The following is a 26,889-nucleotide window of genomic DNA, read 5'->3' as shown; positions in this document are numbered from 1 at the left end:
TTATGTCGTTTTTATTCTAAAGAGATACAAAGACAGTGTACGTGTAACCATTTCGTCATGAGTCATTTTGTACCCACCACTTTTAACTTCCGTTGACCGTTTTCAGTGGTTATGAGGAGCAATATGAGAGAAAATTTTTGTAATCATTGTCTGACACAACAAAAAAAATTTATAATATTCATTTTATTTTAATTTTCGTGTTGGCATTTATGAGGGAAAAAACAACGTGTCAGTTTACGGTTATGGACGTGAGCGCTCTAAAAGCGGCACTAAAAGACTGCTTTAAAACTTTCACAGAGACCTCAAACAGAACAGCTGCCTTTCTTTAAATCAAATTTCGTTTATTATTAATTATGTCTTAATTTTAATCAATGTTTCGTGAACCAATTGCCTGGATTTAAGAAGTAAATATAGCAGACAATCACGACATTGGAGGCGCCGGCGATATCTCATAAATGAACCGAAACTCAGCGTGTAATGGACATTCACATTTACAGTGTATTTAGACACATTTAGACGCATTCATAATCATTACTTTTACCGGTTCTTTGTGGCAAGCTTTATGCGTGCGGTCGTGCGCTTGAGTGCGGCTATATTATAGTAAATGCTCATTACTTAAAACAAAGCATAAGCCTCTTCCTGGCATGCAATGGAATCTACAATGTCAGTTGGTTATATCAACATATGTCAAATTAAGTTACGCGATATCAACAAATTAAGCTATAAACATTAATTTGAAATAACTTAAAGCGTATGTATAGTATATTTGCTTAAATAGCATTTAAACAAAGGAACTGCAAGGGATTAAAACCCTGCCCACACGCTGGTGAAAACTGGAAAACCCGGTTTTCTTTTGATTCCCTGAGAGGAGATCGATTAGCATTGGGGGTTGAATCGGCAGACCTGGGGGGTGGGTGGTTGTAATTTCTTGACTCTGTGCAATTGGTAGCAGCTAAAACAAGCAGCTAAAACAAAGACTGTGCAATTAATTACATTTTGGAAATAACTTTCTTCATGTCGTTTTATTTATACACTGTAAAACATTTTTTTTTTTTTTTTTTAATTTGTAAATCTTAAATATGTTTTACAAACAATTGGTTTACAAACTCTTGGAGGTTTGTGGTTACCATCATTCAGAAGAGTGGTGCTTGTGTTTAGACTTGTGTTTTACGTGATTAAATCAGGAAGATTACATTGGTTTCTGTCCACACGGAGACGCATTTAAGACGATTTAATCAGGAAATGGAGGCACCGGCGCGATATAACTTGCATTGCTCGTGAACTGAGCCCGTCTCATAAATGAACCGAAACTCAGAAATGTATCTAGAAAGCTTGAAATGTCCATTTTTAAACAAAACAATTAAAAACGAAAAGAAACAGACAACTCTCTTATGTAAGTGTGCATTTCTCTCTATAGGCACGTTCACAATATCTGCGAAGATGACGAGTCAGCATTGTCAACATCTTTGACACATAAAACACTAGTTGATTAGTAAACAATTAAAATGTCTCCTTGCTATATTTGACACATGATTACTTTTGCCAGTTCTTTGTGGCAAGCTTTATGCATCCGTTAACTATCGAATATCGTGACTCATATTTTGTACCAGACCATTTATGGTTGTTCATATTGTTCAACAAAGTTCTTGATAAAAAAAGAAAAGAAAAAAAAGAAGCTACTGTGCCTAATATTATTGTTGTATAGCGCGCAAGGTTTATGCGCATGCTTTAAGTCTTCTCCGTTTTTAGTGTATGTCTGTGGCAGAATTACAGTGCCTGGTCTGGTATGTATATAGGCTACATCGTTTTGAGTCGGTTTCAGTGGTTTAGTGTGTACGCAGATATTTCTTGCGACGACGCCATGTTTTTATGTTTTTATGTTTTACTCTTTTAGTTTTGTTGCAATTTCACCAAAGGTTATAATTAGGAAATACACACAACATGCTAAACTTATATTCTCTATATGTTAAAAATGTTGTAAAAAATACGTATTATTCTTATATAATAAGAATAACAATATGATACATTTATATTGCACTCGAAATGATTTAGATATGGAAAAAGGAATTCTTCTCAACTACCACCAATAAAGTTTTAAAATTCTTCTTTAGAAAATATTATATTTTGATGATTCTGCAAGTTCAGCAGACAGTGAGGTTCGGGTTTGTTCCGATCAGAGCTCGTGAGTGGAGAGCGCATTTCTGAATATTCCGCTCCGCTCGTTCATTCCGCTCAGGGTCCTCGGCCTCGCTCAACACAGATGTCCTGTTGCCTGGTTCGAAAATATGTGGAATACGGGCTGCTTTCGACTAAAAGTTTTTTTTTTCTAGTCGACTAGTATACTAGGCTAGTTGTTCATTTAAGTAATTCGTGGACAAATCGCCCCTTTATATTAATTTAATTAGCCTACTTATATCATATGGATCATGAGCGTTTACGTAATATAGCCGCACTCAAGCGCACGACCGCACGCATAAAGCTTGCCACAAAGAACCGGTAAAAGTAATGATTATGAATGCGTCCAAATGTGTCTAAATACACTGTAAATGTGAATGTCCATTACACGCTGAGTTTCGGTTCATTTATGAGATATCGCCGGCGCCTCCAATGTCGTGATTGTCTGCTATATTTACTTCTTAAATCCAGGCAATTGGTTCACGAAACATTGATTAAAATTAAGATATAATTAATACAAAACGAAATTCAATTTAAAGAAAGGCAGCTGTTCTGTTTGAGGTCTCTGTGAAAGTTTTAAAGCAGTCTTTTAGTGCCGCTTTTAGAGCGCTCACGTCCATAACCGTAAACTGACACATTGTTTTTTCCCTCATAAATGCGAACACGAAAATTTAAATAAAATGAATATTATATTTTTTTTTGTTGTGTCAGACAATGATTACAATTTTTTTCTCTCATATTGCTCCTCATAACCACTGAAAACGGTCATTGGAAGTTAAAAGTGGTGGGTACAAAATGACTCATGACGAAATCTGCTGGGTAGGCCTACACGTACAATGTCTTTGTATCTCTTTAGAATATTGCTTTTAGAAAAAACTTTTTTTTTTACTTTTAGAAAAAAATGACATAATTATGAATCAAATTATTATGAACAAATAATGAAACTGTGTCAAAATTCGACAACACAAAGAATGATCAAAAAGCGATATAACGCACATCTCAGGTTAAATTAATTAAGCTCCTCATAACCACTGAAAACGGTAAAAAAAATCAAACCAAAAGTCAAATTAATATGGACTGAAGTTAAAAGTGGTGGGTACAAAATGACTCATGACGAAATCTGGTGGGTGCGTACCCACCGTCCCCACCGAAATCGACGCCTATAAGGGAAACATGATAGTATAAAAAGTACTGTGTGTAATGCAGAAAAGCATTACAACCATGTTAAAACTATTTAAAACGTTAAGATGCAAAAATGAACTAAATGTAAAATTAGATAATGATATTGCGCAAATGATCTCGGTCTCTTTAAAGGTCTTCGCAAATTATTGTGTTATAAGACTAAGTTATCATAGCCTACATCACGTCTCTTCTACTGTAAGTACACAGAAAAAAAAAATAAGACAAATGATGCGCGTTTGAGTCGAATTTTTATGAAGAATATGTGACTGTTTATGTAACTGGCAAAAGAAAACATTGTATTCGTCATACTTCGTCAACTCAGTATGGCCACATGAAACACGACTGCCATCTACAGGTTTTAGTATTTCCTGCGTCCAACACCTAATCCCCCTTCTGCACGATCCCGCAGAATTTCGGAAGTGCTCGTGGCATTCTTTTCTCTGAGACGCGCATTTTTAAAGGCCACATCTGTACATAAATTTCTGTAGAGTTGAGGGAGCATTTTCTTTGAAAACAAAATGAATCCACCTCGTCTTCAGTGGCTGGCAGATTTCAAGAGTAAACAGAGAGAGCTATGTGAATGAATACATCCAGCTACAACACCTTCAACACTTGCGAGATGCTTCGACGCTTCTCGTGAGTGCATTGCTACAGCAATGGCGGATGTGTACAACTCACAGTGAACTCGATCAGGGCGGGTCTAAGTTATAACGGTATGTCAGTCAACACTAGTGGGCGGGGCCTGTGGCTTTAGTGATGTCACTTAAGCCACATTCTGAAAACGGTCGTTTGGAGAGACTGCTTATGATTTATGGAGATTAAAAAAAAAAGGAGTGAGTGGATTTTTATCACTGTAGGGTGGTTGTGTGTACACACACTGCCAACACACATTTATGTCCAAACACCATACAAAAGTGAATTTTGCATAATAGGTCCCCTTTAAGGTTCTTTGCTGGTCTTACCTGGTTTAAAAAGGTCTAAAACTTCTAACACCCCTTTAAAAGTCTCAAAATGGACCAGCATAACTAGCTTGGCCATGTTGGGAGACCTGATTTATTTTTAAGAAGTGATATCAGGTTTGATACATGCTATAAAGAAAACAGTTGTTTGACCAATTACATCTCACCGTCTACACTGTAAACAACATAAATGGCTTTTAAGTGTTTTGTATCCTGCCTTGTTTTCAGCGCAACCTGACATTCTCCTGCGTGGACACACACACGTTCCCCGTCTTCTTCAATGGCACAAGCTTTCTGCAGCTGCCGGGGAGGAGGGACCACAATATGGTGTCTGTGGGATTCCAGTTCCGTTCCTGGAACCCCAGCGGCCTGCTCCTGTTCAGCTCTTTGGCAGATGGAATGCTGGAATTGGCTCTAAACGATGGAAAAGTCACAGCGCACATTAACGTCACCCAGCAGAAGAACATGCGGGTGGACATTGCATCAGGTGAGCTGACATTCTTCCCCCACACAGACGCAGTAGCTCTTACATAGAGATCTCATAAGGTTTCATCAGCCTCTTTTTTTTAACTGTTGTTTTTCTAGCAAAGTAGCACCTAGTTGATAAATCACTTTATGTTTAAATACTGTATGATCAATCAGCACCAGTTGTAGCTATGGTAAAGTTGCATCATGTCCTAGAGTTAAACTTTAATGCTCAGGTTTGTCATTTATAGCTTAAAGTCAACATGAATTTGCATACACAGTTCATTTAATTCTATACATTTTTGAGTGAAATAGGAATGAGAAAAAAAAACACACAGGATCTCATTGCATCCATCAGAATTTGATTACAACAGGATTGTGAAAAGCCGTTCCATATCAGGATGGACAAGCACAGCTAGCAGATTGTTGTCTCTATGACAGTGATGGAAGGATGCAGGAGTGGAATTATAAGAGAGCTTGGTTTTGGATGTTAAAAAAAATCATGAATTGATTATATATACATACAGACATACAGATAGACATGGTTGGACACTGTTGATGTACATTATTAAAGTACTGTATAAAATAGGTAATTTTTTTTAGGTATAAACTTTGTCTTTTAAAGTATCTTCAAATGTAATGTTGATAACATAGCCCTGAACATTTGGTCTTGGAAGAATTGGATGAGAAATTCATTCGCATATTTCAAACGAGTTCATATTGAAATCTCATCACTGTCTGGAAGAAAAAATTGAGATTTTAAAGAGTCTAGCCTTCATGTTAATGTCCTTTTTTGTTGATGTAAGATGTGTCTTTGTCAGTCTATAGAGGAACATTAGTCCAAAGACATCTATAGGCATTCTGGACACACTCGCCAAACTCCTGTGCTAATAGGCCATTAGGAGAAAGGGTAGTTATTCTTACATTGTTAACCTCAAGGCTAATTGGGCTCCGCCTCTATGGAATACTTTATCTCTTTTAAGAAAAGCAAATTGACTCCACATTGAACTACAGCATGGAAGAGTCAGGTAATAACTTGATGAAGTTCCATGCATAGTAAGTGCTCAGTGACAGCTGTGAGATTAATTTTGTGGTTTGACCTAATCTAAAAGGTCTACACGATCTGAAATGTCGATCCTGTTTCAGACTTTAGCATGGATTTACTGGATCAATTTTGGACTTTATCAATGGAAGAATTGATATGGGGTGTCACTTATTCTTCTGTACTACAGAGAAAAGTACTACGGTAACCATAGCACTATAATTAGTCAGGTTGAGTGAACCAATTTGTTGACTAATAGATCATATGATGTAAAAAAAATTCTCCCACTTGGAATTATTCTTTTTTTTTTTTTCATTGAATATCAATGAATCATATGACTCTACCACACATGATCTTCATTTTCAATTAAAGCCAATCAAATTCTTTAAGATTCCATATTTGAACCCCTAATATATTTTTCTATGTAAGTTTAGACAGGTTTATACGTGTGGTTGCATGACAGGGCTTTTCTTGTGAATCTGACATGGGGTAGGCCTATTAGAATACAAATTGAGTGTAGTTTTAAGATCTTTTCCTCCATCTGCAGAGAATCATTAGTTAAAGAAATATTACCTTGACAAATTAATAAATGATTGCCTCAGTCATGCTTCTGAATGCCTTAGTCCTGGGGTGTAGACGTTGAATTGAGAGCATTCATGATCAATCTTTCTTCATAAATGGCTGATAAGGTTTATGGAAATGCTGCAATGAATTGCTCATCCTTATAGCGTCACATTGTACAACACCTGAACATTTTCTGTCAACTGCTAGTTGAACAATGTTTGTTAAACCAAAAAGTCAGCCATTAATGCTGGTTCATTAATGGCTTATTAACGATTATTATAACACATTTAAGGAATAAGTATTTGGAAATTAAATTCTATTTACATTTTATATTAAATAAAGTATTTAAAAATCCTTGCAAAATGTATGTTTACAAAAACGTTGAGGTGGAATAAATACAATTTAATAATGGCCATAACTATATAAGAGACGGCTATATTAAAATAAAAAAAGTGGTGACATTTAATTTATTTATTGTTATAAAACATTACTGACAAAATTGATCATGTGCATCTTTAACTATATGTCATATGAACTACCAGTCAGTACCAGTTCATGTCAGAACTGACTCATTGCAGCCATTTATTCCAGAATCAGATTGTGCTTTCTAAGACTTTGATTCACTAAAAACAATAAATCAGGAATTGCATTACACTGATTTCTCTATATGTTTTGATTCACTGAAGAAAATCATTCATAAGCATCTTTTGTTTGGAAATTGCACTACACTGATTGCGCTGTATGTTTTTGATCCACTAAAAAATTGCTTATTAAGAGTCATTCGTTCAGGAATCAGAATATATTGATTGTGCTGAATGATTTTGGTTCACTAAAAGAAACTATTCATAAGAATCATTCTTTCAGGAATCACACAACACTAGCTGTGTCCCAATTCAGAGGCTGCTTCCCTCGAAGGACACAGACTTTAAAGGCCACAACTTCGAAGTCCTTGAAGGCCTAAGTAAGCGTTGCTAAATGGGACGGTCTAGCCTATGGAGGATTGCTCTTGTCACTTAGCAGCTGTGACAGCCATCGTTGACAGGTGGCAGAAACTTTTGCACTAGACTTTAATGAAAGTTATAATTAACCGTCTGAAAACAAAACAGGCTTCACAACCTGTCTAAATGTGTTGACCTTGGTCCATTTATGTACATAATAAAGAGAATAAACTATCTATAAAATCACATCTTAGTAAGTTACAAGTCAACATTTGAACAGCTTGAACAATCTTTTACATTTGTATCAGTAGTACACTGTAAAAAAAAAAAAAGGTTGGTGCCTTAAATTAAGTACAGTCAATATGAATGTTAAGTAATTTCAGCTTAAATTACATTAAACTGAATTGAGTTGAATCTTGTTTAACAAAAAAAGTTGAAAATTGCTTAACTTAATTTGATGAGTAAAAGCAAAGACTATAGAATAGCACAAGACGCGTCACTCATATTGCTTTGAATGGGGAAAAGTGCAACGCTCAATATGGCGGAATAAGTCCTACCTTCTAAATAAGAGCCAATTGCCGATTGTTAAAGTCATCACGTCACTGCAGCTGCCGTTAGAAGCTCCGGTTCCTATAGAAACAGTCAGACAAGCACTTTCACTGCGCTTTGCGCATTAGCTTGATCCAGCCTGAATAATGTCATTTTCTGTTATGATTTGAGCGGTTAGAAACAACATTTATGAGACAGCTGTTGTCAGATTTCATTGCTGATTTCAAATGTGAAATTTAATCGTAAGCTTGGCGAACAGTTTTGGAGAATTTGATGCTTCTTCATTCAAAGAGATAGAAGCTGCACTTGCATGTCCGAGAGGCGTTTCAAAGATGGCCGCAGAGTGAAATGACTTGTCTTTTAGGGACTTTGGTAAAAGCAATGTAAAAACATATGTTGTCATAACTTGTTGATCATACAATTTTATTCAAGTAAGTTGAAACCTAATACTTACATTTAAAAGTGAAATACACCATTTTCACAAAAAATGAATAAATCCAGTCATCACCGACACGTGAATCTTGGGATAGGCTAGGCTGCGAGGATTCCCCTTTTCTATCCTTCGTGGCCCAGGAAACCAAGAATGGATTTGTAGGCTGCATTTCGGAGCCTTCGAATTGGGACAGCCTCCGTTGTGCCACTATGATGCATTCAGCCTTCGAATGCAGCCACTGAATTGGGCAGCCTCTGAATTTTTGATTTACTAAAAGGAACTGTTCAGAAAAGTTTGGAGTACATTGATTGTGCTGTATGTTTTTGAAGAGAACCATTGGGAATCGGAATGCACTGATCTCTGTTTTACGCTGTAGATTCAAAAGTGGTGTTGTGGTGCCATTGAGTAAGTATTGCAGGAAACTGCATTTTAGTACAATAATTTGTGAAAACCCAGCTAAAGTCATTTCTTTGTGATTCAATGTTTTCTACATAAAATCATCTTACACAATGTAAAGAACATTCTGTGAAAATATAACCTTGATATCTTTACAATTGACTGAGTAAGGCCATGTCAAAAATTTGCTGAAATTCGGGCTCAGAAAATCAGATTTTTGAGAAATTCCAATTTAAAAATAGGTTATTTGTTAAAACTGCAACACATTTGATCCATAGTTATCCTGCATATGTGCCATATAACACATTAAAGCTGAGATTCTCCCCTTTTTAGTGATATATGACACATCAGTGGAAAAATTCTTAAAGTTTTGTAAAACAGGTCTATTTATTATGATGTGCATGTCCAAAAAGCTAAAAGCATAAAAACATTGAAACGAATGGGGGTGCCACAAAAGCTTGATCATAGCAACAATTACCATGTCAATTCAGTGGAATGATTTGTTTAACTTTATTAGTAGGCTAAAATGTAATATCAGTGAAAAAAATGTCAATAATATATCAATTAAATAACATAACATTTCTCATTCGCTGAAATTATCATTCTCTTACTGGCCCACAGAGTCACATTGAATAAATCTGAAGTAAATAAATAAATAAATAAATAAAATTTCAACGGATATTTTACCCAAAAACTAAAATTTTGTCATCATTTACTCACTCTGATGTTGTTCCAAACCTGTATGAGTTTCTTTCTTCTGCTGAACACAAAATAAGATCCTATAGCTGCTGCTTTCCATTCCTGCTCATACTTCGGTGTCGTCGTGTCGGATGTCAAAACAACGCATTACCATTCAGCAAATAACACGTAGCAGGCCAAAAATGTCCTTAAAATAATTTTAATAGTATTGGCAGAATACTGAGCTACAAAACAAATAAGCAGTGCTTAAAATATTGGTTATGACAAGAAAAAATCGCCACAGACATCTAAACCCGGCTTAAATCTCTTTTTTTTTCTCATTGTGTTGACCTGATTACCGCTCGCGGATTGATATTAAAGTCTGTTTTTACTCTTTCTAATAGAAAAGACACAGAAACGGAGTTCCTGAATCGAATGATATAAGAATCAGCAGTGTTGTTGCGCGAAATAAATCCAGAGACAATTGAAATCAATGTTGAGGAAGCCCACGTCCATTTTTTTTTTTTTGTGCAAAAGTATAACGTAGTGTCAATAAAATCATTAATTTCAGTATTTATCATGTTATAATTGAAAATGTAAGTATTGCATCTCAAAATCATTGGTATAATCTATCATTTACAGCAATAAACACACATTGCCAATTTTTTTAATTTTTATGGCTATGATGACTACTTGTTAACTCACTACTTGTTAGCTCGTTAACTCATAATTCGATTCTGTGACTTTAGCTGGGGTGTCACAGGCGGGGTCACATTTGTCCCCATCAGCAAAAGTATGCACTTGTGAGAACCGTTAATTGAACCACGCATTATTCGGTTCAGTTAAAAACATCAAGCGCCGGAAATAAAGCTATACTTCCTGTAATGATGTAGGATAGTAGAATGATCCAGACATCATTCAGACTCGTAAGGTCATTTAGCAAGCTTTCATCTGTACTGTGTGAATATTTTTGTCACCTTTGCAGCTCAGCCCGTTTGCCTGCTGGCTCCATCCTTTTCTTATCCAGGTTAAAGGTCCATTCTGCTTGTCTTGAGCTGCAAATTGGCTTTGGAAATGTGGATGAGGAGTCGGATAGTGCCGTAAATGAGCGTAGTCTTGCTAATAGGCCGCAGTTAAGTCAAATTCCAGAGGGGACACTTGTGTAATTGCAATCTTCTTACTTTTATTTCTCATTTCACCAATTCAGTGCATTTTAAAACTACTGATTTAAATGCATTGAGTTTCCATCATCTTTTTCTTTAAGCGCTGAAGATTAATGGCCGACACGTTAAGTTAATTGACATGAATGACTCAGTGTGGCGAATCCACTTGTAATAGATGGGAATGGTAGAATGTTAGGGATTAGAACTTCCCCACTGAATCTAAATTATTCAAGATGATTCATGCAAAAACAGATCTGACATGTTTTTTAGAATTGAATCTCCCATTAACAGCCTTAGAGAACCAATATATTAAACCCCCCATTTTTTGTTCAAACGAGAATTATCATGATCGTAGAGACGTCTTATGTTGGTAAGTTTCTTAGTGTTTTTCAGCATTTAATCAACATCTCTCAGGAGCCAATGGCGAGTACTGATTGCTTCCCTCAGTAACAGATAATTAGTCATAATTAGGTGATGTTACAGCAAGGTTGTTGCCATTGTAATCAAGTACGCAGTTGTCAAGAGAATGGTACAACTTTTGAGATGTTCTCCAATTAAGCATGAGGAATCCAGTGAAAATATGTTTGCTTTTGTTTGTTTTCCACTCATTTACTAATGGACCCAGGTAGAGCTAGTCAAACACTGCTGTTTACAGTAAAATTGTTAATCATTATAATGATACTGTCAGGAAATGGATATTGAATCTCTAGTGTTAGGACGCTAATGCTCCGATGTGTTTGCGGTGTGGCGTGGTTTAAAATAGGGTTCCTTACACATTTGTTTTCCTTTTAATCGTTTGTGCCGTTATACCCTCTAAGCAAAACTAATAGGTATTCGGAGCTTTGCTGCATGTTCAATTACAACCGAAATTGACAGGACGACTGAAAATTGCCAGTGATTTTCCACTCATGAAATGTAAGCCTATAAGAACAACACTGACAAGTCATGTTGCTGACAGTTTGATGAATCGCACCGATCACAGACCTGTTCCATTGTGTTAATGGGATCATTCAGAAAAAACTTCAGATTGTCATGCACGGTGGTGTTCGCTTTGCTCCTTATATGCATTCAGCTGTGGTTCTTTCTGTGGCTCGAGCTAAAGTCTGATACCTTCAAGGCATGTGAACTCAGAAGACTGAAAGAACTGCCAATTGCCTCCCTCCTTTCCTCCCGCACTAGTATTCTATCATATATTGATCCCGCTTGTTTAAGTGAATCAGTTTTCTTTGAAATTTATGAAGCCCTCTAGCGCTTATGAATTTGAGTTGACTCTGTGCTTTGGTCTTAAATATTTGCCCCGCCGAGGTAATTTGAGAGCCTTTTCAATCCAGGCGGAAGGCAATTTAGCAAGCTCATAAACTGGGACAATATAACATTATAATCATAGTAAGGTATAGTGTTTGCCCTATGATTCCCTTTGGGGATCTCCATTATTGCAGTGTATTCCTATTCAGTATTGAACTTTCAGCTCCACCAAGAAAGTTAAGGTGAATGGACATTTGGGTTTATTACTTGCTATTTATTACTACCACAGTGAAATGGCAGAGAATTGCACCACACATTCCGTGCATCTTGTATGTTCTTTTATCAAATATTTGGGCTATTTTGCTTTCATTATGCTTTTATTATGTATTATGCTTTCAAATTTTAGCAAGAACTCTCAGCTCATATTAGGGGTGTCCATGGTTAACCGATTAACCCTTAAAAATTGCATAACCAAGTGAAACATTTTGCTCGGTTAAGTGGCGTCAATGGCGTGCATTGAATTTAGTTGTAATACATTTTTGCACCACCAGAGACCGCTAGACCAGTTTTCTAATATGAAGTGGGCAAAGAAAGCGTGCGTCCGAGAGTGAAGGCTGTGCGCGAGCCAGAAACAAACATAGTATCCGTGCCACTGATCGCAGCACAATAATATCTGTCTGCAGAGCCGCAGAGCCACAGCTTTACCCCAAGCGGCAACATTCTGATCGGAAAAATTAAGCCTACCTGGAAGTGCGAAAAACTGCAATACATCGAAAATCCGCTAGAGGAAGGTACCAAAAGGGAGCAAATGTCCATTGCCCCCATGTTAAAATGTCCGTTTTCACAGCATAAATTTATGTTTTTACAGGTTGGTCCCATGGACTTTTATTGTATTTTTCGATGTTCCGAGTGCCTGACAACCATGAGGGCTGTGAATTTTTTTTCGAACTCATTAGTTTAGATCATATTTAGATATAAAATGTATGACAATAAGGGCGTGGTTAACTTTGATTGACAGCTTGATTGACAGCTGACAAGGCAGCGCCACGGAGAATGACAACATAAGAAGCGCCATTTTTTAATACAGTTGACATATAATACTACTGTTTCTGTATCATGAAATGTAGTTTTAAGAGTTTTTCAGGCGAGAATGTAGTTGTTTAAAGCTCAAATCTGTGTTTTTTTTATAAAGATTTATGAAAATTGTATCCAGTTGTTAGATCCAGATGATCAGCTGGCGCTCGGCGTTCATGTACCCCGCCTGGAACAGCCTTTCCTCGGCTTGTCGTTATGAGGTTTGCCGCGGACTCTGGCGTCTCTGTAGTGGTTATACATGATATATAATTCGTCTTGTCTATATCTAACAGCCGATTTCTGGTTTCGTGAATCTTTAATTTGTTCCCTGGCCAATCGTTTTGGCTGAGGGGAAGTTTCATAACTTTATAAGCTATTTAACTTTACCATTGTATGGTTAGACTAGAGCGCTGACTTTGTATGTTTGACTGAATTGTTTGCTTTATTTGTATAGCTTCTTGTAACTTTACCTTTTCCTTTTATAATGGCTAATATTGATAAAAGTGAAATTGAACAAAAAGAGACTGGGTTGAGTTTTGTCATTTAAGATTTTAATACAACGAATATGATCTGTAATGTTGTTTACTGCAACATATGTTGTTTAGTACAAACGCACATAGTGCCTGGACCATATTAAAATGTTTAATATTTTTATATTATATTTAAAACGAAAAGAGGCAGGTTTGTGTTTTATATTTAGTTTTTTTTATAAATAGGCAAACGTTATGTGCAGTGAATATAATCAATACGCGTTGCCTGAACCACATTTGTGTGGCTATAATGTTTAAGATTTCTTTAAATGAAAACAAAAAGAGTTAGTATGGTGTTTTATAACATATTTCATTGCCTAAAATATACACAGAAATAACCGGAGTAGCAGAGCGAGCTGAGTGACGCGCGCTGCATCAGAAGGTGGGCGGGGTTAGGATTTCCCAAGATTTTCCAAGATGGCGCCGCCCATACCCCCCATAAATGGCTTCAAACCTGTTCTTCAGAAAGTCTATGGGTGACGTCACAGACGCTTTGTCCATATTTTTTACAGTCTATGCTCTACCCCAGCAGTTTTACCCCGCACATGCGCAGTTTCATCACAACAGTTTTACCCGCAGAGTCCGTTTACCGTTACATTAACCCATACAATTTGTATTATGCATTTCCTAAACATGTACTTGCTAATCAAACACTTTATATGAACAAACTACTAATCTATAAAACACAATCGGTCTTCCGACCTTTTACTATTGTGTTGATATGCGTGATGGAGAGAGAGCAATACAACGCTCGTGTTGGCGGCGGCGAGACAACAAGGCGGCGAGAGTGCGCGCACCGGGGCTCTCTCACTGTTTGTTCTTATGCGCCCTATCCACTGATCTAAATAATTAGTTGTTACGACGACTTATTTGTTCCCTCGTTTTAATAAATCGTGGACACGTTGAACTAATTCCCTCCCTCATTTTGATTTAACGAATTACAACGTGGCCAAAAACAATCTGATACTATTAATTAGTGAATGCTAAAGACCTATTTTTTGTGAATTGGTGAATATTCAGGTGAATTATTTCGTGGCCACGAATTAATAATAATTATTAAACTGTTTTTCTTACCTGTGAAGATAACTCTTCAGTGAAGGCCGACTATTCTCGTACAGCTTTTTATTCCTTTTTTTTTGTGTGTGTGTGAATTGGTGAATATTCAGGTGAATTGTTTCGTGGCCACGAATTAATAATACCTCAGCACGTTTTACAAGACCCTTCTCGATCGCAGCGGCAACGAGCACTTTGATCACTTGATTTAAAAAACAAAACATTTCTAAAAAAAAAAAAAAAACGAAATGAATGCTCTGCTAGTTAACTGGAGATGTTTTGTTTATTTGTATTGGTATTCGTGCCGCGAGATGTTTCAAAAGTGGTGGGGACAATATCGACCTTAGAAAATAGTGGTGGGGACATGTCTCACCCGCAAATTACGCCTATCTCGGGGTTGCGGCGCGCACACTATGGTTAACCGAGTATTAACCGCTAAGGGCCTCGGTTAACGGTTAATGAAAAACTTGAAAACGTGCAGCCCTAGCTCATATTTGATCATATTTCAGAATTCTAGTGATATTTTTCTTGAACACCAGCATATTATGTTACATTGAAGACTAAAAAATTATATTTTGCATCACAGGAATAAATTACATTTTAAAATATATTGGATATGAAATGGCTATTTTAAATGGTAAAAAATGTTTCTTAATATTACTGTTTTACTGTTTTTTGAGCAAATAAATGCAGCTTTGGTGAGCATAAGAAACTTTCAAAAACATGTGGAAAAAAATCATACGGACCCTTTACTGTCAAAGGAAAGACTCAAATGTCATTGTTGACGTTATATGTATTTTAACTCAGTGGCTTGAAAAGTTTTTGCATCTTAAGCATTTACCAACCTTGAGAGCAAGAATATTAAATGTAAACATGCTTTTTTCGTATGCCATCTTTTACCTTTTTTTTGTGTTTTCTTCAGATATGGATATTCACAACCTTGTGTCTGCTCTTTCATTCCCTTTTCAATTTTTGTTAAGAGAACTGTATGTTTTAGTGCATAATAAAGGCTTTTATTCATCAGTGAGCATCCATGAAAGTCAAGTTTATTCATTAGTTTCATCGCAGAAAAAGAAATCAAGTGGCTAAAATAAATGAAGAAATGTACAGTATCAATAGAAAACCTTGTGCATCATCATCACAGAGTTTTTGTATATAAGGCAGAATGGATATGATGCAGCCATTCCTTACGTTGTGTATGGAGGACGTGATGTTAATTTCCTGTATACTCTCATGCTCTGTGTGAATTCCACGTTAGTGAGTGATCTTGATGGATGTTGTGCAATAATTCATTGATCTATCAGGGATGTATGTTCACAGTGGGCCTCAAAAGCTGCACTGAATCGTTCCTTAACAGCTTATTTGCTTTCAAACTACTCTTTCATGTTTGCTTTCCTTCCTCTTCAGCCAAAATGAACAGATGTCTCACGTAGCCTTTTTCAACAGAGAGAGCCATTTTCTCTTTTCCAAAACCCAGTGCGCTGTCTACAGAGGCAGCATTTTAACTAAGGCATTATAGCCACGCTTCCGATGTGTAGGCTGTCCCAAACCTTCTATTGGCCTTCTCAGGAAGAAACACATGTACAGTATCCTTTCATAGAGAAAGAAAATCCCATCATGCATTGCATCAAGCTCAATGATAAAAATACAGATCAAATATAGTAATTAAATATATTTTATTCAATAGTTCAGCCTAATTACAATAAAACAAAAATCGCCCAGTATTTGTTTGTGCTGTGTATTTATGTACTTTTTATTAAAGTTAGCCACATGTTAACGTCAGACTCTATTGAAATCTCATTCCAGATAATATTTTTTTAATTCAGTTTAGTACAGCGTTAATTAAATTTTTGATCAACATGTTGTTTTTATAATATGACATTCTTTTTCATAAATTATTATTAATGATTTTTTAAATAATTAATATGTAAACACCATTCAAAAGTTTGTTTGTTTAATGTTTTATAAATAAGTATTTTATGCGCAAGGCTGCATTTATTTGATCAAAAATACAGCAAAAAAAAAATCAGTAATATTGTGAAATTACTATTAATTAAATTAATATTGTCAAACATATCTGTTTTCTATTTTCACAGATTTAAAAATGTAATTCAATTCCTTTGATAGCAAAGCTGATTTTTTTTTAATTATTGTTAATGTTTAAAACATTTGTACTGTTTAATCTTTTTAAAGAATTCTTTGATGAATAGGCATTTTTGTAAAATAGAATCGTTTATAACAATGTAAATGTCTTTACTGTCACTTTTGATTAATTTAATGCATCCCTGAAAGTAAAAAAAAAAAAAAAATATATATATATATATATATACTGTATATTATACTGTATAGTGTAGCTGTCTTTATATTTTAGGAAAGGGGTCTGTCATATGGAGATTGTCATAATTGGGGGTGATTGTCATTAACATTTCTTGAAAACCTCTGTTCCAAATAATTTGATTATAGGATTCCATGATGGTCAGAGTGCCTATGTAGGCATTGGTATTGGAACACAGCTATTCTCTTTAGCTCATCCATAATTTACACTAAGATTAGATAGAGGGTATCTTATGTCCATGACTTTGCCCATTTTTAATAATGTCTGTGTGAGATCTGTTATCTTAGCTGTTCTCACTCTGTTAGTGTCTGTTACAGTGCCCTCTGTTTTATAGCTCGTGTCTAGTTAAACACTCCAGGCCATCTTTTTGCCAAGATGAGAAAAAAAAAAACAGCTCTGAAAATCTCAAAGCTTTGACCCATGAACTTGGCTTAACATGTCCATTTTCCAGAGCAAAAACCGGAGGTTTGTCTATTTCAGAGCCAGTGCCTTGGTCAAATTTTATCAGTCAGTTTCAGAAATAAACTGAGTTCTCTCTCTAGTTTTCCTGTCCCCTTCAGGGTAGTGATAGCTTCAAAAATCAATGTGTTATGTCTGTGGAGGTGACTATGAGCAGAGAATATCAGATTTATCCCTCAGGCTTCTGCTGAATTATCCAGTGTTCTTGATGTAGCTCCACACAGTCTTTGACATCTACACGTTCTTTTTCGCTCATTTTACGTCTATCCATCAGTTATTTAGTAACTTTTTTCTTTTTCATTTTATGTGAATTGATAAAAAAGTTGAAAAGTGTCTATCTATATGGTGCGTTATTTATTTATGCAAATGATTTTATAAATATATATATGTATTATTTATCCGATCTCTCCTTCAGTCTGTTTACAGCAGTTAAAGGAACACATCCAGTGATTATACCCCAAAAATAGCTGGCAATATTTCTGATGCTGCGTGGATGAGTGTGTGAAGGCCATCGGGTGGTAGTGTGTATTTTACATCACTTACGAAAGCCTCTGCAAACAGTAATGGCGAGTCTGAGCTCCGTTCCCTGGAGCCCACAGGCTGTGCCTCAAGAAATGGACCATACAACAGGTCAAAGTCAAGATACAAAGCAAACTGTAGCTTTGTGCCAGGTCAACCTAGAGGTATGAATTAAACAGGATGTGGCCTTAAACAGTGCTTAGACAATAGGTTTTCAGTCAAAATAGCTGATGCATTGTCAAAAACGGATAATATGCATGCCCTCTTGCTGGTAAGGTTATTTTATTGCATCAATAAAGGTCTTTTTTGGAGTCAATAACAATCTAATTATGAAACTTATTTTAGACATCTTATTATCATTTTTTAAATGCTGTTGCACACACAGCCGTCCACAGTATTTTTTCAAAATAAATTAATACTTTTATTCAGCAAGGATGCAATAAATTGATTAAAAGTGACAATAAAGTAATTAATAATGTTATAAAAGATTTCTATTTCAAATATATTCAGTTCTTTTGAACTTTCTATTCATCAAAGAATCCTGAAAAATATGTATCATGGTGTCCACAAAAATTGTAAGCAGTGCAACTGTTTTCAACATAGATTTAAATGAAATCTCACGTATTTACAGTGTAATACATTATAATATACAAAAATATCAGTTGGTACTTGTAAATTTACTTTGTAATGATATTTCACAATTTTACTGTTTTTTACAGTTTTTTCGGCCTTGGTTTGGTGAGTATCAGCGACTGCTTTCAAATACATAAAAAAAAAAAAACGTTCAGATGGCAAACTTTTGAAGTAGTGTATTTTGGTCACAAAGCATTTTGAAAGGTTCAGAGTCCAGTCACCTGGTTTATATAAAACATCAAAAGGTACTTAATTAAAATTTTTAACTAAACAGTGGCATCACTTTTGTGTGAAAAACAAAACCAGGTCCAAATGTAAGACATTTTTGCTGTGTCATTATTTTAAGTGCAAACAGGCCTCCATTTTATGTCATTTCAGCTCAATATAGTGTGCCTTATTCACAAGGCTCATTGTGCTTTTGACATTTCATTTGAAAGAGATATTTGTGTGCATTTTCTATTGCTTTTTTGCCATTACCTGATTTGCATAAGTCCATCAGTGAATCAGGTACTAAAGCTACTCGTGCAAAATTCCTGCACAATTCATTCTCTCTAAATTTCCTCCAAAAGTTTTGCTTGTGACATTCGTAGAAAATCAGAATTGGTCACAACCAAGACCTCCCTCGAATAAGTCATTAATATTCTTCAGTGGGATGGACAGAGGAGGCCTGATACATATTTCAGCACTTTTCTCTCTTTTTGTGTTACAAAAAAGGGGCTTTTAAAACAATTTCAGACACTCCGGTATCAAAAAACATATTCATGGAAAAGCAGAAGCTTGAAGTTCTTGCTCTCCAAAGAGCTCTCTTTCCTGGCAAAGCCTAACATTAATCATGGATTGGTGTCTGTGAACCTCTGAGTGAGGAAGTGCAAACTTTCTGACATTATTGCATCTGGGGCTTCTTGGCTTGAGCCTTTTGCATCCTTATCCAGACCCACATACTCAAATATCAGACTTACCATGATGACAAATAGAGCTGGAGGCTGTGCATCGCTGTAATTGCATCCCTACCTTTGAACCCCATATGAGGATGCACCTGCTTCTCAAAGGGCGCTGAGTCCTTCAAATGTCATTCACACTTGAATGGTTTTGTGCGACTGGAACCCACAAGACATTTATCAAAATCTGTTTGGGTGGTGTTGTCTGTGAGCATCTCTTATTCTGAGAGTTCATTATAAGAGAGAGACTAAAAATGTGTTTGATCCTGATGAGCTGAAGGTCATCATGGGAAAGTTGATTAAGCAGGTAGAAAAGTGATGATTGTAGGTTGATCCGTCAGAGTTCAAGCCACTTTGTGTTAACAGAGGGTTTCCTCCTGTCTTAATTAATCCGTGACGATGGGTAAGGACCACAGGGTCTTTCACAGAGACATGCAGGGATGCTGCCCTTTCACACCATTGTAGTACACTGAGGGATTTTTTGTGAAACATTATTTTTTAGTTGTTGTTGTTGTTGCTTTTTTATGGATGGATGGCATTTGTGGACATTGTGAGTAGAAATTTATATCGCAATTTTTTTTCATTAAATGATTGAAACCTTTTAGGAAACTGTATTTTAAAAAAACTCCTTACAATGATTATTATAGATAGACCTTTCAGAATTTGATAAAAAAATTTAAAGTTATGAATACTGCAATAAATATAATTTATTTTTTAATAAATAACTTTAAAATGCTATTTTATCTGTTAGCGACTGTTTAACGTAATTTTTTGTAACGCAACCATGGAATGATGCTTCTGTTTTTTAGATGAGTAGAAAAGAAGCTGGTGTAAAATAACTTGTTTTTTTTATTTACCCAAAATATGCATAACTCATCCATGTATTAAACTTCCATATCATGTTAAATAAATAATAGGGCTGTCAAAAGATTAATCGCGATTAATCGCATCCAAAATAAAAGTTTGTGTTTACATACAGTAATATATGTGTGTGTACTCTGTATAATTATTTTGTATATATAAATACACACACATGCATGTATATATTTAAGAAATATTTGCATACATATACTGTATATATTTATATATAATTTATATTATATATAAATATAATTTTTTTTATATATAAATTACACATTTTTCTTAAATATATACAAACATGTGTGTGTATTTATATATACAAATTTTATTATACACAGTACACACACATATATTATTTAAACACAAACTTTTATTTTGGATGCGATTAATCGCGATTAATCTTTTGACAGCCCTAATAAATAATAATAAAAATTATTTCATGCACAATATATGATAGTGATAGTTTTAATTTCTGCATGAATGATAGAGAAAGCTCACAGCATTAAGGTTCCTCTCATTACTAAACTGTTCAATCAGAACGTTTATTATTCAGATGACACAAAATCTTATGTTGGTGATCGGAGAGATTGTTATGCGTCATTAATTACCAGGAGTATTTTATGCTTTTTCCCTATAGCAAACTGGGTAATACTTTATTTTACAGTGTCTTTGTTACACATAACATTAACTACTATAGTAATAACTATAAATTATGCATATTACATTCAACTAACCCTAAACCAAACTTAATCCTAACCCTAATCCTATAGTAAGTATGTTAATTAACTTAGTATGTTATTACTCAGTACTTAAATGTATAATTACACTGTGACAAGGACACCTTAAAATAAAGTGTAACCGAAAACTGTTATTAAGAAAACACTTAATATACAATGTTACGCATTGCGTTCATAGTCTAGATTCATCTTCTTGCCTGTACTGTATGCATTGTTAATGTGTATACTGAATTTGGAGCTAAAGCATCACACAATTTCATGTTTGGATTGCTTTTAATTACAAACTGAAAACCTTTTTGGTGACTATATATAATTACGCAATATACTGGAAGCACGTGTTTAATCCAAATATTGCTCAATTATTCCTGAGGTAATTCCACTGAGTGATCGCTTACCTGTTTGACAGAGGCAGAACAGTCCACAACCAGTGAGTAATAGTACTGGTGCAAGTTTCATGAGCCTTCAATTCTTTGTTTCAAGACAGAATTGCCTGAAAATAGTTTTAAATAATAAAATAGTTGATTGATGATTCGAAAGAATCAGTTAAAATCAGTCATTTGTTTGTGAATCGGGCTACCCTATTTGTGCTATGTATTTGCTTTTTATTATGGATAGCGGTATATTGGTTTAACCTGCATCGCCAATCTTTATTATTGCAATTAACATTTAACATTTAAAAAGCTTTTAGACTAGTTTTAGGCTAGTTTTAATTGGGCAATGCTAGTCTGTTACTGGCACAAGTTTAACCAGCTACTTAAAGCATACCTTATGCTGGTTACCCACTTGTTTTACTGGTTATATAAGAGCTAAACCATCTGAACTATGCTGTATTTTTCGTCAGGGCATCCCGATATAATCAGATGCAGCTCACACCATAATCTCATCAGCTTTGTGCACCCAACTCTCAGACGTCACTGACACTCATTTGATGTGGTGTTGTCACATTACGGCACTGAACATAATTTATCATGTACACAAAAGCCATCTGTTTGTCAAACTGTCCCACAGAGCCGCTCGTGACAGGCATGTCCAGGCTGTCTGCTACACCGTCCACTTCATACACCTACGCAAGCACAAAATGTACAGAGTTTGAGCAAAACTGATGGACGACATACGAGTAAATGGCAGAAAGCGCTCTCCCTTTATATCACCAGCAACTTCTGAGAGACAAATTTATCAGAGGTAATGGCGTGTTAGGTACTTTGGCCTTGTTCGTACCAAGTGGACTGTGCCCGAGAGTGAGAGCACTCAGAAAGGAGAGAACAGTTGTTCAGTGTTTTGTGGTGTGTGACAGATAGAGGTAAACTGGCCACTGGGGACCTCCAATGAGGTAATGTCTTTCCATCAGTGCATGATTAATGGTGGCAAAGAATTCATTCCTCTAAGCTAGCATCAACCTGGTTATTATGTTCTGATGACTTTTGCCCTTCACGATGGCATCAGAGTAAATAACACCACTCTGATTTATCAATCAGAGCTGTCAAATCAGTAGCTGCTGTGGGTTTGTTAACCTGAACCCCCCGTCGCCTTGAATCCGCCCTCAATGGAGACTCCGAGGCTTGTTATTTTATTCTCATTAGCCTATTGAGTTCAGCAGTCGGATTCCAGAAGTAAAAATCCCATTCACTATTGGTCAATGTTGTTACACTCTTTTTTTATTATTCAGAATGCAATTCATACACACAATGACCTGAATACACCTCTTCAATAATGAGCATGTTCATTTTAATTTATTTATTATGTTTTTGGTGAGCATTAAGTCATGTAAGTAAATGTAATACAACTGTCCTGATATCATATTGAAGAAAAAAATCTTTATTAAAAGACTTTAGAAAAGAGACATAATGAAGTAGTTTTGTATTATCTTTTATTATTATTATTTCCAATGATATATATATATATATATATTCACTTCCGTTTAAAAGTTTGGCGGTTGTACTCGATAAGATTTTTTTTTGTTAGAAGTCTTGTGTGCTCACCAAGGCTGTAACCAAAAATCACCATAAATACAGTACTGTAAAATTGTGGCATGACCAATGTACCAAAAAAAATAATCAAACAGGAAATTATATCATGGAGAAAAACTCTCATAACTGGGTTAATAAGTCACTTAAAATATCAGATAATTGACATTATCTGTCAATATAATTATCTGACATAAATAATAATTAGGTTAAAAAAAAAATATTAAGATGGTTGCAATCAAGTGTGGAAATTATGTATTTTTACTTGACCGAGTCAACAGTGAAAATGTTGCAACATAGTTTTGGATGTTAATTTATAGTTGTTCATCTTTTCTTACAGGTTCCGGACTAAATGATGGAGAATGGCATGATGTTCGTTTCCTGGCCAAAGAGAACTTTGCTTTGCTGACTATTGATGGGGATGAAGCATCAGCTGTGAGAACCAACTCGCCTGTCCAGATAACAACAGGAAGCACGTACCACTTTGGAGGCAAGTTCAGAAATTTACAGACACAAAAACTGAGAATGCCAAAGTACCATAAGGATAGATCTTCAGATCTTCTCACTCTCCCTGGTGTATTGGACGCTGACACTGATTTACAAAGGCCTTTGAATTTATTTCTGCTGAGAGACAGCACTAGAAAGGATTTTGAGAACTTGCTTCACTACGCATGCATAAAGACGACCCTTTAAATAAATCAGGATGGACATACAGTATAGGCTGATATGCTTTTATGTTTAATCTTGTTTAATTGGGAAAACGAAAGAACATTAACAAAGGGATGGTCTGCTTAAAAGAAGAAATAATTGGCTGCCCAGATTAGTGTGAACATCTTCCATTGTCTTTAAACTCTCAGAGTGTTAAGGCAAAATGTCAGTACAGTTTTGATGTAAGAATGAATAAAAAATTCATCACACATTTCACTTATTTAAAATTCACTTAAAGTCATACAGTAACAGCGTCTTCTAGGAAAAACATTGGGCCTCACAATGCAACTGAGATAAAAGTGAGATAAAAGTAAAAGTCAAATGCGAGCCATAGCTAGTCCATCTATGCTTGTTGGCAAAGCCATCAAAAAGTTTGCTATATAGGCTTATTGCTGCCATCTTGAGTTGGTAGTCAGATGAAGATAGTCAGAAAATCAAGAACTTGATAGCTGTTGGAAGCATCCGTTTTCATGATTTCTCTCGGTCCAAAGATGTCAGATAAAGGAATCTGATATACTCAAAGTCAAACTACAATCAAGTCATTATATGTATATAGCACTTTATACAATACATTGCTTTAAAGGTACAATATGCAACTTTTTTGCTTTAAAAATAGCAAAAATCACTATATCTATGTTATATATTTTTTTTAGTTGTGTACTTACATTATCCTAAATGTTTCCAACAACTTTCAAACAAGGAGAAATTTGTAATTTAATTCGAAGACACGTCACGTTTCTTAATTTCCATTTTGTCACCGTCAATGGCGTCATATCCGCATTATCCCTGGTTTCCGCTCATACTGCCATAGCAACCAGAGCCCTCTGATAATAACCAAGGCGACAGACGTGGACAACATTAGTTCAGAATGTCTATTTGCACGCTGTTGTTGTTTCGTTCAAACATTATGGGCCATGGCAAGCAGACTTTGGATAAAAAAGGAGAATTAAAACGAGAATCAATATCAGCGCTGTGTTTTTGAGATGCCTAGAGCTCCACGTCCGAGACTTTGACCGCTCCTACATAGGGTTGTGCCGATGGACGATATCATCGTCCATCGTGATGGCTGACCGACATCACGATGGAGAGCCACCATCGTGATGCCACGCCCCCCACCCTGTCAGACCAGCCCAGTCTCACGGCAGTTCGTTTTCGTGTGTACACCAGTGGTTGGGAACCTATGGCTCGTGTGGCTCGCAAGGTCTCTCACCCTTTACCAACAAACGATAAAAAAAATGAAGACGTATGTGTTCAGTGCTGTTCGCGAGTGTCACGAGTCACCACAGCAATCAACCAAACGCTTACGTTTCTGTGGTAACCTAACAGTTACAGCTCCTGCACTGGGATTCAAGCAGAACAGCTTGTTTAAGGTGATGGCGAAATTCATTTTAAAACAGCAATGAAAATGTAAAAGTAGGCTTTATAAACTTTAATATATCCTTTTATTGAAACGGGTGCATGGTCAAGTAGTCTTTGTCTTCGGTTGCGCGCCTGAACGGCCAAATAAACAGAAATATTTCAAAATGCCAAACTGAGTATTCCCGTGGCGTAAACACAGTAGATGTAAGTAGCTACAATGTGCACTCTCCCTGTCTCTTCGTGATCGTCAGCACACAACCCGACGATATCATTGTCCATCGCGATGTTTTACTGTAAACATCGTCAACAGCCAATTTAGGGGACATCGCCCAACTCTACTCCTACATGTACTTTATTAAACAGGTGAGCACATTTACATAAAACTAATCAATGTTATATAGTTCAACAATGATAAAATGTTAGAATATGATCTGTATATTTTTCATTTTTGATCTAGCTTACTGCTAGTCTCATACAGACAAACTAACATAGAATAACATAAATTTCAACACATTCAAATGCAGTTTAGTGTGATAGTGTAATGTTAGACAAAGTAAAACAGCGCTGCGTTACCTCACAAGTTTAATTTGTCTAATAAACTGACCTGTGAGTAGTATTTCTGCACTTGCGTGTAGTTCAGTAGAATGAAATGTCCATATTCCTTTTATATCCGCGGGACTCGCGTCGCGTGTGGAGCTGATAGCTGTCTCTTAGCAATGCCGACCAGATCCATAATTCTTAGCAACTGTTGTGTCATCAGACACAACCTTTGTTATTGTAAGAGGTTAGCGACCCTTAGCGGCGAAAAAAATTACATAGTGTATGTTTAAAGCAAGGAACTTTACAGTATTAAACATGAAAAAAAAACAGTGTCAGTGACTCTTTCAATTAAAATTACGACTTTAATTTATACTATAAAGCGGCTCTCCAGTGTGTTCATGTTTTTACTCACATCTGACCTCAACAGACTGAACAGATGAAATTAATCGAGAGATTTCCACATCAAAGAAGGCGGAGCCTCAGAGCACACCTACCTGTTACTGTCACGGTCACGCTAAAACTGAAGAGAGGCGCAGGACCCAAATGCAGTAAACGGGGTTTTATTATAGGGCAATCCAAAAAGGGTAATCAACAAACAGGCAAGGGTCAAAATCCAGAATATCAGTCCAAAAACATAAAACAACCAACTTGACTGGAGACAGGAAACTCGGGAACAAAGCGGTGTGACATCTAACATTGATCCACAAAGAACACAAGACAAACAGGGCTTTAAATACATGAATGACAAGGGGATAACGATAGACAGCTGGTGATTACAAACTACAGACACCTGGGTGTAATTTACAGACAGAATTGTGGGAGATGAAGTTCTTAGTGCAAGACACCGTGGGGGTAAGGAGGACATCTAGTGGAGACCTGGGGAAACACAACCAGACACTGTGACAGTTACGTAATCGCCATGGACCAATGGTAGTTTGAAAGTGTTTACGATCCGAAAAGTCCAGAAATTTAGCTTTGGCAAGCTGTTTTAAACTCCCAAAACGAACACTAAATAAACTTTGTTTTGGCCTGATTTTGTTTGAAAGGACGTCACACCATTTCATTTTTCGATTTCACTTTGATGGAGTGGGAGGGTGCTGTGACCTTCCTTCATCTTTTGCCATTAGTTTTTTAAGTTTTTGATCCAGAGTTGCATGTGCCACCATACACACATTAATTTCTCCCCTCTGATGGAAACTAACCCACCCCAGTGCCCTCTTCAGACAGCCATCTGTCCGATCGGACCATTGGCAGGAAGTCAGAGATAAGAACATGTTCAGCGGCTCAGTGAGGCAAGTGTGCAAAGGAAAACCGGCAGCTGAGATAGACGGCAGTGTCTGGTGCTATCAACCTGCCTGTCTATAGAGGCTGAGGGATTGCATGGCTGATA

The 26,889-nt window shown here is 36.1% G+C and overlaps 1 protein-coding gene across 1 annotated transcript in view; it reads left to right on the top strand.

Annotated features, from left to right (window-relative positions):
- The window catches only part of cntnap2a (contactin associated protein 2a), a 470,798-nt gene that overhangs the window by 273,465 nt on the left and 170,444 nt on the right, over positions 1-26,889 (top strand). Inside the window, exons 8-9 of the mRNA XM_081353019.1 lie at positions 4,545-4,803; positions 23,233-23,382. Coding sequence (XP_081209145.1) covers positions 4,545-4,803; positions 23,233-23,382 — 409 coding nt within the window. The remainder of the gene's footprint in view (positions 1-4,544; positions 4,804-23,232; positions 23,383-26,889) is intronic.

The sequence above is a fragment of the Scardinius erythrophthalmus genome (genome assembly GCF_964197995.2).
Source record: "Scardinius erythrophthalmus genome assembly, chromosome: 22".
Taxonomy (NCBI): domain Eukaryota; kingdom Metazoa; phylum Chordata; class Actinopteri; order Cypriniformes; family Leuciscidae; genus Scardinius; species Scardinius erythrophthalmus.
The sequence above is the reverse complement of the archived record's forward strand: the minus strand, read 5'-3'. Positions and strand labels throughout refer to the sequence as shown.